Source organism: Girardinichthys multiradiatus, chromosome 11 (assembly GCF_021462225.1).
Source record: "Girardinichthys multiradiatus isolate DD_20200921_A chromosome 11, DD_fGirMul_XY1, whole genome shotgun sequence".
Taxonomy (NCBI): domain Eukaryota; kingdom Metazoa; phylum Chordata; class Actinopteri; order Cyprinodontiformes; family Goodeidae; genus Girardinichthys; species Girardinichthys multiradiatus.
The window spans coordinates 534,608-547,058 of NC_061804.1; the positions used below are offsets into that span (position 1 = coordinate 534,608).

At 44.4% G+C, this 12,451-nt stretch overlaps 1 protein-coding gene across 1 annotated transcript; it reads left to right on the forward strand.

Annotated features, from left to right (window-relative positions):
* The first annotated feature begins 286 nt into the window (after nt 1-286).
* Nucleotides 287-9,936, forward strand: ik (IK cytokine). Its single transcript, XM_047379449.1, has 19 exons — nt 287-492; nt 5,112-5,178; nt 5,281-5,373; nt 5,454-5,513; nt 5,613-5,780; nt 5,973-6,087; nt 6,177-6,247; nt 6,324-6,370; nt 6,615-6,778; nt 6,915-7,023; nt 7,101-7,140; nt 7,223-7,383; nt 7,467-7,551; nt 8,802-8,888; nt 9,044-9,101; nt 9,179-9,267; nt 9,346-9,454; nt 9,526-9,560; nt 9,687-9,936. Exons 1-19 carry the CDS (start codon nt 483-485, stop codon nt 9,712-9,714), a joined length of 1,596 nt encoding a protein of 531 aa, XP_047235405.1. The 5' UTR covers nt 287-482; the 3' UTR covers nt 9,715-9,936.
* The last annotated feature ends 2,515 nt before the right edge of the window (nt 9,937-12,451 follow it).

The window sequence follows — 12,451 nt, forward strand, 5'->3', positions numbered from 1 at the left end:
TTCGGCAGTGGCAAAGCGGGATGAAAAGAGTGAAGTGTCCCTTCACTCGTGAAGTTCGTGTTTCAGAATTAGATTTAAAGTTGAGTCCGGTTGTACGTGTAAAAAGATATGTAGAAAATTAGCACTGATTAAAACGTAAAGCTACGCCCAGAGTGACGTGGTCATCCAATCACGGGGTTGGATTTACCTACGTCACGCCTTCCCAGCTGCAGATTGACCCCAACAATGGACCCGCTGGAGCTACCGTGGCCCTCCGTGCACTGCTTTAACCCTCCTGATGGGGTCGCTGTCTGAATTAAACAAAAGGAAGTGACGTCATCACACCGTCGCAGAGCTTAGACGAACACAACAGACGGAGCTGCAGAGAAAATCAGTTTAGAGCTGCAGAAAACCAGTGAAACGGCTTCACCGAGCTTCAGACCGTCCATTAGCCGAGATTCAGCTCCTGTCAGCCCGCTGCGGAGGATCATCTGCCCGCAGAGATGCCTGAGAGTGAGTCCGTTAGCATGCTAACTGTCCGTTAGCATGCTAACTGTCCGTTAGCATGCTAACTGTCCGTTAGCATGCTAACTGTCCGTTAGCTAATTCAGCCTAACAAATAAATCTCTTTGACATATAAATAAAACACACTGTGATCACAGAGGCATTCCTGGTTTCCTTTTGACGAGGCTCTGATAGCTTATCTCTCCGTGGACCTTCACCAGACTGCGTTCATCTTCCTCCGTTTTAAAGCATTCTTACGGTTCCGTTGATCCTCATCGCAGCCCTGAAGCTGACATTTTTTGTTTTGTAGCTGCGGAGTCGGTGTTCATATCCGTGTAACTCACTCATTCTGTACATTAAATCCGTCCTTTAAAAGTCTGATTACAATTACTGGATAAAGACAGGTTTGCTGAAGTTGGCAGACGGCATAAGGTCTGATCGTGGCGTGAAACCACACAGGTAGACTTTAGGGTTGGGCGGTATCCAAATTCTGATACCTTCATACCGTGTCCACATTTTACCTCGGTAAACGATATTACCGTGACTAATTAAAAATGATGACTTAAGGCTGAGACAGCGTCACCAAACTGTTGACTTGTGCCTACTTGTTCAGAAATTAAATACCGAACACTAATAATGAAACACTAACAACATAATGTGCACAATATCGTTTATTAGAAACAGCTTAAAAAGTACAAATATAAATTAACCTGACCACCCAAAACAGTTTTTGTGCAGAATCAATTAACACAAATCAATTAAATGAAATCACAGCCTGAACAACTTTAAATAAGAAAAAGAGCGACCTTTAAAAAATGTGGTAAAAGAAACAGTAGCAGTGAGCTGGGTGGAAGGTGTCAACAGGTTTAGTCAAGATTTTTAGCCAGACAACTTTTCCCGCGGTGCTGAAAACCCGTTCCGACGGCGAGCTTGTGGCACAGACGCACTGGTACTTTCTGGCCACTCGTGACATCAAGGGAAAACGCCCGGCAGCACATTTCCACCACAGAAATGGGTCTTCGTCTGCTTGGATAACAGCTCCGACTCGGTCTTCTACGCTGCCGATGGGACCTGCCCTCTTTTGTGGGGGTTTGGGTTGCGCCTCTCCTTCTTCCACTCTGATGATGACCACTGGACCTGCTGGTCCTCTAAGCTCACAAACTGAGTTTGTAATTCTGCCTTGGTCTCAGCCAATGCGCTGGCATCAGTCTCATATCCTCCAAGGTAACGAGGGTCGAGGAAAGTGCATTTTCGCATTAATTTGCGCATTGAATCATATTCATATTTGGCCTCCAGCTTTTGTAGAATTCCAGTTTTGATTGACTTTGTTAGCTGAAGGTCATATTCTGACAAAGCCAACACATTGTCCCTGCATAGCTGGAGTATGGGGAGGATAGAGAAACTGGTCACATAATGTTCTCCTGACAAAATATCAGTGAAGTCACAGACTGGTTTCAGTGCGTCGTGAACAGCTTTCAAGACGTCTGTTTCCTGCCAGGTCAGGGACAGGTTGCTCCTGTCGTCAGACAAGACGTGTCTGATCCCCTGGGCCTGCTCCAGGATGCACTCCACCATTGTCAGTTTGGAGCTCCAGCGAGTTGCGCAGTCCTGCCGATGGATGGATGAATGAATGAATAAATAAATAAGCCCCTTAATGTATATGATTATATTTTTAGTTTACCTATGTCATAAGAGATTCAGATTTTTAGATACAAATTTCTGCTTACCGTTATGAGATTATGTTCTGGGAGTCCCAACTCCACTTGCTTCTTGTGGAGTTCACTCTTACATTGCCAGCTGTGTGAAAAGGCCCTGACAATACAACGGCACACTCCGAGGGCGCGCTCGGTTTTTTGCCTATTGTCATACATTGCATTTGTGACAGCCAGGTTTAGATTGTGACCGAAGCAGTTAAGCCACGGCCACTCCAGAGACCTGATTGCGGCAGAAATGTTGGCAGCGTTGTCAGTGGTTATGGCTGAAAGTTTTTTCTCGTCACGTTGCCTGTCCTGAAGTGCAGCTCTGAGCGCTGCAGCAAGGCAGTCTGCTGTATGACTCTCAGGAAAATACGTTGTTTGGAGGCATTTGGATTCAAGTTTCCACTCAGGTGTAATAGTGTGGACAATCAGGGACATATATGGAGTCATGTTAACTGACGACCACATGTCAGTTGTTAAAGAATAACTGTCGGCCTCTGGCAGCAGTACCTGAACCTCGTCTCTAAGTTTAATATATAAATGTGGGACGGCTGTTAGTGAGAAATGTTTCCGTCCAGGTAGCTCGTACTGGACATCTAGGACCTTTACCATGTCCTTAAAGGACTTTTTTTTCCACCGTGTGGAAAGAGATCATTTACTTTGCCAAGTATTTTGTCACTGAACCCGTGCAGGTTTTCCAACGGACACTGTCCTTTTTGTACTTCCTTGTTTTCCCGAAGGCCCCTATTATTGACGACTGTGTATAAGTGGTGGTGGACTTAGTTGTGAAAATCCAATTATATACTGAACAAAAAAGTGTGAAACAACTGAAAATATGTCTTATATTCTAGGTTCTTCAAAGTAGCCACCTTTTGCTTTGATTACTGCTCCACACACTCTTGGTATTCTGTTGATGAGCTTCAAGAGGTAGTCACCTGAAATGGTTTTCCAACAGTCTTGAAGGAGTTCCCAGAGATGCTTAGCACTTGTTGGCCCTTTTACCTTCACTCTGAGGTCCAGCTCACCCCAAACCATCTCGATTGGGTTCAGGTCCGGTGACTGTGGAGGCCAGGTCATCTGGCGCAGCACCCCATCACTCTCCTTCTTGGTCAAATAGCTCTTACACAGGCTGGAGGTGTGTTTGGGGTCATTGTCCTGTTGAAAAATAAATGATGGTCCAACTAAACGCAAACCGGATGGAATAGCATGCTGCTGCAAGATGCTGTGGTAGCCATGCTGGTTCAGTATGCCTTCAATTTTGAATAAATCCCCAACAGTGTCACCAGCAAAGCACCCCCACACCATCACACCTCCTCCTCCATGCTTCACGGTGGGAACCAGACATGTAGAGTCCAAGAGTGTGTGGAGCAGTAACTAAAGTAAAAGGTGGCTACTTTGAAGAACCTAGAATATAAGACATATTTTCAGTTGTTTCACACTTTTTTGTTCAGTATATAATTCCACATGTGTTCATTCATAGTTTTGATGCCTTCAGTGTGAAGCTACAATATTCATAGTCATGAAAATAAAGAAAACTCTTTGAATGAGAAGGTTTGTCCAAACTTTTGGTCTGTACTGTATGTGCTGCTGGACATAGATACATTTTTTGACATTAATTTAATTATCTTATATTTAATCCTTATCTCCTATATGTTTTAATGATTTAATGACGGTATTGAAACTGATACCGTAGCTTTTGAAAGATACCGCAGGTATTACCTTATTACCGCCCAACCCTGGTAGACTTCCAGATGTAGTCCTTTTGTTTACTTAGAGGTCTGGTTTAAAATCTGACACACAGATATTTGGTCATAATGAAAAGCCCGGTGATATTTTTTGACAGTATCAGAAACACCAACATCTCCTCACCAGAAATCATTAATTTATCAGTGGTTTGGTTCTAATCTTCAAAAGAGACACTGAGGCTAAATTTGCACTTCATGAAACATTTTCTGACTTTTCAGAACAAACTTTCGGATGTTCTGATGAGCTGAAATCGGTGAGCTCCAGATTCAAACTACTGTATTAACCCCAGAGGGTCATTTATTTGTACCCTACCGGCCCACATTCAGCTGACAGGCCTTCACTGGGCTGGGCGAGAAGAAATCTTCTGGTACCACCATGATAACCATAAAAGTGATGAGGCATTTTTAATTGGGCTTCTTCAGGGCCCAGTTACATGTTGAAGTTGGATCATTAAACTAAACACAGTAACTATGTTTAATCGTGGTTTTGAAGGTATTGATATTTATTGATGATGTCATTGAAAAGCCAGTTTTTATAGTTATCAGTTATTAATCCGAATTTATTGTTGTGACGATTCAAAAATTCTTATAACAAAATGTTCACTATAAACGATACAATAAATAGCATCCACTAATCAATATGAATTAATTCATTTACAAACCACAACGATAAACAAACAACAAAACACATTTAGGCTCCGCCCATTTTCTACAGAGCAGTAAAACTCTGTAGAAAAGCAAATGGTTCTGGACTTGGGCCCATTACCACGTCAACCTGAAGGCAAAGTTAGGAGACCTCAGAGCTTCAGCAGCTTCACATCATCATCATAACTGAGATGTTTTTCATGGATCCATGTAGTTTGATCCTGATTAGTGCGTCTAGCCCGAGGTTTAGAAATATCTGCTGTCTTCAGTTAGTGGATGGATGGACCTCAGTTATCACGTCAAAGATCTGTGAACTTTCTGTGAGAAGTGTTTGCTTCTTTCGCGTCTCCAATCGCAGGAATATTCATTTGGAAACCGAGAAGCAACAATTCAACTTCCACATGTTTACAGAAGAAAGGTCAGCTGGAGGTCAAAGCTTCTTTCAGGGTGATGTTCAGTCAGGGAGACATTTAGAGTTTTAAATGTGAGTGCGGCGCCCCAATCTGTCAGCTTGCTGCCTAACATCCTGTCTGTGTTCCAGCTGAGAGTTACTCCAACCCTTTGGCCCCTGAGGGCCACGATGTGGACGACCACAGAGCTGCTGCTCAGTAAGTGCCGCTAGCACTGACACAGAGTCACACATTGTCACATGCTGTTGTTGTTGAGCATCACTCTCTGTGTGTGTGTGTGTGTGTGTGTGTGTTTTTTAGGTCCAAACTGACCAACGATGACTTCAGAAAGCTGCTGATGACGCCTCGGGCAACGCCTACTTCGGCTCCGCCCACCAAGTCCAGACATCATGAGTGAGCGACGATGAGAGGAACAAACGGTAACATGTTTACGCTTCGACTCTGCTCATATAAATAATGTGTTTTGTTCCCAGAATGCCGAGGGACTACAATGAGGATGAGGATCCTGCGGCGAGGAGGAGGAAGAAGAAGAGGTCAGAGCTGTTTGATCAATTCTGAATACATCTGGTCAGAGAGAAAGCCCGGCGAGCCGAACCCCAACCCACTACTATTTCCTGTCTGTTTTCCTGCAGTTATTATGCGAAGCTTCGTCAGCAGGAGATGGAGCGAGAGAGAGAGCTGGCCGAGAAATATCGAGACCGAGCGAGAGAAAGACGAGACGGCGTCAACAAAGACTACGAAGAGACGGAGCTAATCAGCACCACGGCCAACTACCGAGCCGTCGGACCCACGGCCGAGGCGTGAGTTCTGCAGTCAGACTAGTTTTCCAGATGAGAAAGACAGGAGTTTAGTTTGTAGAAAATCATCCGAAGGTTTCAGGACCTAAAGGTGGTTTCGTGTTCACCTTTTGGGTCAACTGCTGTCTCAACAAGTGTGAGTTCAGAGTTCATCCTGACGGCGCGCCACGTAGTAAAATCTTTGTTGTGATTCAGGGACAAGTCGGCAGCAGAGAAACGACGGCAGCTCATCCAGGAGTCCAAGTTCTTGGGAGGTGACATGGAGCACACTCACTTGGTGAAAGGTCTGGACTTCGCTCTGCTGCAGAAGGTCAGACCGTGGGAACAAGCCAAGCCTACCAACGCTGCACCGGTGGGTCACCTGTCACCAACACACCTGAGCTTGTGTCTGTTTTACAGGTGAGAGCTGAAATCACCAGCAAGGAGAAGGAAGAGGAAGACATGATAGAGAAAGTTCAGACGGAAACAAAGTAAGAAACGAGACGAGTTCCTGCAGCTGCTGGTAAGCAACAATTGGATCTATAATTGAACTGAAGTGTGTTTCAGGAAGGACGTGGATCCAGAGGAGAAGATCGAGTTTAAGACTCGTCTTGGTGAGTCCTCAGTCAGTGTGGACTTGTTGAAACATGGCAAGAAACTCAAGGAGAAAATTAGACCCAGGGTCATCTCCACCAACAGTTCAATGAACCTCTGTTTCCTTCAGAGAATCAGAAGTAAAATAATTCAGTTATCAGCCCAGTTCAACAGGAAACATCTTTGATTTTCAACATTTCCAACATGAAAATGTTTTCATCTCTCCATCACACCCTGCTGATGCCTTCATCTCCTGCTCCTCAGGAAGGAACATCTACCGTATGGTGTTCAGGTCAGGGGTCTCAGAGAGGAACGAGCTCTTCCTGCCTGGCAGGATGGCCTACGTGGTGGACCTGGATGATGAGTTCATCGACACTGACATCCCAACAACTCTGATCCGCAGCAAGGCTGACTGTCCCAGTATGGAGGTGAGGCCGGTCCCAGTTAGATTGTCCCAGTATGGAGGTGGGCCCTGTTCCAGATTGACTTCCTGTCCCAGTATCTGATGTAAACATTGACCTGTGGATGTCCATCGATCTCCTTCCATGTGTCTCCACGACCCAGGCTCAGACGACTCTGACCACCAACGACATCGTGATCTCCAAGCTGACTCAGATCCTGTCCTACCTGAGACAGGGGACGCGTCACAAGAAGATGAAGAAGAAGGACAAAGGTGACCTCGGTTACAGCCTGTGAGCAGCGTCCTCACTACATGTCTTCGTCCTAACAGCTGATTTGTCTCTGTTTCAGGTAAACTGGACGATAAAAGAGCTCCTGAAGCTGATCTCAGGTCGGTTTTCCTCCACACCATCTCTGCTCCTCAGCCTTCAGTCTCAGGAAGTGTCTGAGTAACGCCTCTGTTCATTTTTTAGCATCTTTGAAGAAACTGGGGACTACATCCCATCTGCCACGTCCAAACCGAGCAAAGACAAAGATCGACACCGAGGACGAGACGAAGACAGCAAGAGCAGGAGACACGCCTACTTTGAGAAACCTCGAGGAGATGACCACCAGCTGATAGAGGTGGACACAGGTATGTCTTCTTCACGTGAAATCAGCTTAAAGTAGGTTTGTCTACGGTCTGATGAATAATCTGTCTCTTCGTCTGTCCATCAGCTCCTGGATCAATCAAAGATCAGATCAAGATGATCAATGAGAAGTTTGGTGGAGCAGCAGCCAACCAGTGGCAGAACCAGGAACCATATCCTTGTTCACTATGACTTCCTGTTTAAACTTTGACAACCCAGGGTTCAGACCAGGAAGCAGGGTCGTAGTTTAACACTCCTCTCTGCAGCTTCTGTACTGCTACCCACCCATTACCCTATTAAGACAGTGTCTCGCCCACGGCCAAAATTTAATAGGTTAAAAAATAATCTAAAAGGAGGAAATCAGGAAAATCTAATAAAATAAACACAACTCAGACTAAAAATAAAAATAAAACAATTAAATGTGGCTTACTGAACATAAGATCTCTCTCTTCAAAGACATTGCTAGTTAGTGACCTGATTTGTGACAATCAGATTGATTTATTTTGCCTCACAGAAACCTGGATGCAGCAAGATGATTATGTTACTATAAATGAGTCAACTCCTACTAATTATTTAAATTACCTCATACCTTTTTCTCTTCCTAGAAGCTACACCTGGCCTGGCTCTGTGTCTACCTGTGACACCTTTCTGGAGAGGGGCATCGTCCGAGCTTCTGCTGGCTACAACTTAATGCTCACCTTCTACAGATGATCCACATAGCCCTGTCTTTTAGTGTTTAACCCTTTCTCTCTCCTAGACATGGCTACTGACTGAACTTCTACTGTAACTAACTCTATGTTGTCTCTTTCAGACTCTAACCTTGAAAACTGGATCAGAGTTTATCTGTTCTTTCTTTCTAGATGAAACGACTAAAGGAGCTACATCCATTAACATTTACTTTTCCTTCCCATAGAAAGTACTCCTGGATCAGTGCTTCTTTGTTCTCTTTGTGTCTCTGCTCTGTTCTCTCAAACCTCCAGTCGGTCGTGGCAGATGGCCGCTCACACTGAGCCTGGTTCTGGTTCTGCTGGAGGTTTCTTCCTGTTAAAAGGGAGTTTTTCCTCTCCACTGTCGCTACATGCATGCTCAGTATGAGGGATTGCTGCAAAGTCAACACCAGTGACTGTCCACTGTCTCTACATGCTCATCCAGGAGGAGTGAATGCTGCAAGTCACTGACTGGATGCAATCTGCTGGGTTTCCTTAGATAGAAAAACTTTTTATCCAATTTGAATAAATAACTGAATCTGACTGTTTGATGGTTAGGATTAATTTGAATGTATGAACCTGACTGTTGTGAAGAACCTTGAGACGACATGTGTTGTGAATTGAAGTTATAGAAATAAACTGAATTCAGATTCTCACTCATTAGAGCCCAGTAGATTTATTAGGGAGTCCAGTATTTGTCCTTAACCAGTTTCTACTGGTTCTCAGAGGAGAGACTCCAGTAAGGAGCAGTTGGGAGACTTCTTTGGAGGATCCAACTCATACGCAGAGTGTTACCCAGCAACGTAAGACACACACACACACTAACCACAAGGCTGAAACTGGGTCTGTCCTGAACTGGAGATCCTGCTGGTGTCCCCACAGTGGAGGACATCTTCATATCATTGTGTCCTCATGAAGGAGAAAGTTTCCATAATCAGAAATAAACCTGTGTCTTCAGGATGGATGACCTTGCAGTGGACAGTGATGAAGAGGTGGACTACAGTAAAATGGACCAGGTACATTCATCTCCCAGCATGCAGTGCTGTTCAGTCCCATGTGAACAGAGACATGATCAACTTTGGTTCTGTTTCAGGGTAATAAGAAAGGGCCGCTGGGCCGCTGGGACTTCGACACTCAGGAGGAATATTCAGACTACATGAACAACAAGGAGGCTCTGCCAAAGTATGTCTGCTTTCCCCTCAGCACTGACTGACAGGCATCAGGCTGTATTTGTGCTGACACTGATGTTTGTCCCTGCAGGGCTGCCTTCCAGTACGGCATCAAGATGTCTGAAGGCAGGAAGACGCGACGTTTTAAAGAGACCAATGAGAAGGCCGAGCTGGACCGCCAGTGGAAGAAGATCAGCGCGGTGAGTCTCATGGACGCAAACATCCTCCTGTTTTCACTGGACCTTTTATTAAGACTCTGCTTCTGATTCAGATCATCGAGAAGAGGAAGAAAATGGAGGCTGACGGGTAACAACTTCCTCTTTGACTGTTTTTTATTTAGCTGTTTGTCAGCCAATCAGAAAACAGCACTTTATAAAACAACGTTGTGTTTATTTATTGTCTATAAGGTAAACACATTGTTTTTATTTTCAGGGTCGACATCAAGAGACCAAAATACTGAAGACTTCCTGACTTTGTCTCAGGTTCTTCTCTCTGAACAGTACCGACCCGTTATCATCCTGGAGTTTGTGTTTGAATTGATAATGTAAACCCTCTGTTGTCATGGAAACAAGATTTTATCCTGACGATTATCTGAGCCTGTCTTGTTATATCAGTTGCTATTGATCAGTTAGATGAGTTTAAAGTGAACACCAAGAGTTCCCAATAAAAGAGTCAGGTCCCAGTTTGTGTTACTGGTTTCATGCATTTATTGTGTTTCCTGTACTGGACCCTCCAGGCTCCTGTAGCAGCTCACATCTGCTGTAAGCAGAGTTGAACATTTCATGATACAAGCAGTGTTTCTGTGTGGTCCTATAATGAAGTTTTATTTCATCTTCCTGAAGTTTGAAGAACTGAGTTTTGAATCTTAAGTTGCTTGTTTGGGTCAGAATGGCTCTTGGATTAAACCTTGGGGTTAACGAGTGTTGACAGCGCCACCTACTGACGTGAACATAGTTTGGTGGAAATGATCCGGATGGTTTCTGGTCGTCAGTAGAATCAAGTTGACCTTTTACTAAAGGATGTAAAACCAGAAACGGACGTGACTGAAAACTGAGACACCTAAAACCCATACCTGCTTTCAGGGTCGGTTCTGGTTCTAAAGTTTGTCTCCGACCTGTAAGAATGGCTCCTAAATATCAGCCGATGTAGAATGATGAAGGTTCGGTTGTATAAGCTGAGGTGCTGCAGCCTCTGCTCAAAAACAAACATTTGGACACTTTTTTAAAATTTTGGGCCAATTCCTAAACGTTCTGAAGAAAATTGTTCACAACAAATTCCAGTCAGGGTTTGAACAGTACCATGTTATTCAGTACCATGGTACTGAAACAGGCCTCTGCTGTGTTGGACCCAGTGGACCATCACCCTCTTCTGCCCAGACTCCAACAGACGGTAGGCATGAAAGAGTCAGTTCTCCAGTGGTTCTGGTCATATTTAACTGAGTTCTGGGTGGACCTCGCCTCTCGTCCGTTGACTGTTGGAGATGGGCACCAGCTCCCCGTGACCCACTATATATAGAAGATGAATGAATGATTAATTAGCTACACTGTGTTCTAATTAGTGCTGATCTCATTGAGGTTCTGTGTTTTTAGCTTCGTTAAGTCGAAGCAGCTCGTTAGGGTATAAACTAATGTTTATATGAATACATTTGACCAACTGCATGTAATAATCTGCTAAATTAGCATGAAGGAACCTAACGAGTGTTGGTTAATTAGCTTCTGAGTGTGTGTGATGGACAGCTGGAACTTTACAAGATGCTAATGAGGCCTCAGAGCTCCGCCCAACAGGAAGTTGATGTTTCATTTGATGAACATCAAAGAGAAAGATTATTGTGGTGATGAGTTTATTTCTGGCTTTCATTGTTCAGAATAATTCATATTGAAGATATTCAGCAGCAGAGTCTAAGGAGAACAGATGAACCCTGCAGTGACAGAAACCAGCTCCGTGTCAGAGGCATTGGATCAGAACATGTGGGTTCAGGTTTACAACAGATGATGAAACTTCGAGGCCTTTTAGCAGAGAAAGGGGCAGCTGAAGATGAGCAGCGGTTCTCCAGTTATACAAACACCTGGACCTCCAGGATGAATATGATCAATCCGGTCCTTAAAGTCCTAAATGTATCTCTGAGTGACCAGACTGGACCAGGACCCACCATGAAGCTGATCCTGCCTGTTGGATCATCAGATCTTTAATGAACTGGGTTCTGTTGTCACCACTGGATCCTTATCAGAATATTTCTGGACGTTTCTCCTGTTCATTTCAGTAGTTCAGTCATAGCTGGCAGGTTCTGATGACGGTTCTGTCTGATTGGTCGCAGCCTTCCCGCTCTACTGCTGACATCACGGTGACAAATGAGCCGACCAATCAGATGTTCTCTCTCTGAAGGCACATAGAGGAGATGTGTGTGTTTGGGTTGATAGATCAACAGTGACCAGAGGCCCTCATTTTCTTTACCGGGTCACCATGGAAATGAGTCAAGGTGTGAAACCGGGTTGAAACGTAGCAGGTTCATGTCATGAGAGTCCACAGCACCATCCATCAAATGTATTCCTGAAAATGTGAATAGCCTCATTTCCATGATGTACTCCCGGGTCTCCAGCCCTGCACCAAGGAGACAGCAGAGGACTTTCAAACATTTCTGTGACGTTCTGACCTTCAGCGAGGAAACCCAACAAATGTTCCCACAGAGCACAGGAAGGTCCAAAGAAGTAACATTTGGACGGAACCTCTAATGACCAAAGATGTCTCAGACCGGACCAGGACTCAACCAGAAAAAAGACTTCATTGTCTGGTTTAATGAAGGCTTCAGTCCCTAAAGTCAGCAGAACCTAACCGAGCTATCCCTGTACAGATCTGGTTCTTACCAGTGGTTCTGTTATTGTTTTACCAGTTCAGCACTTTCATAGATCTACCAGTAAAATCAGTACACCAACTGGGACCATTTGACTGCTGGGAGATAAAAAGACGAGGACACTGAGCTAAAAGCTGATTGGTAGATGGTCGTTTTTGTAGAAGAATTAGTTTTTACCCAGACAAAGACCGATGAGAATCAGCTTTATTTTAATCTTGCAAGAGAAAAGGATTTTACAGCATTGGAGAAGTTCTCAGTAGTGCTGCTAAATCATTGTGACCAGACAAAGTAAAAGTTCTCCTAGAAGCTACAACAGTTTTCAAGGTGCCTCTCATGAGACCTGTTGTCC

Excerpts from the sequence above, each read along its gene's own strand:
- ik (XM_047379449.1), top strand. Across the intron at positions 6,088-6,176 it reads ACTTCGCTCTGCTGCAGAAG|GTGAGAGCTGAAATCACCAG; the intron begins GTCAGACCGTGG and ends TCTGTTTTACAG. Across the intron at positions 6,371-6,614 it reads CGAGTTTAAGACTCGTCTTG|GAAGGAACATCTACCGTATG; the intron begins GTGAGTCCTCAG and ends CCTGCTCCTCAG.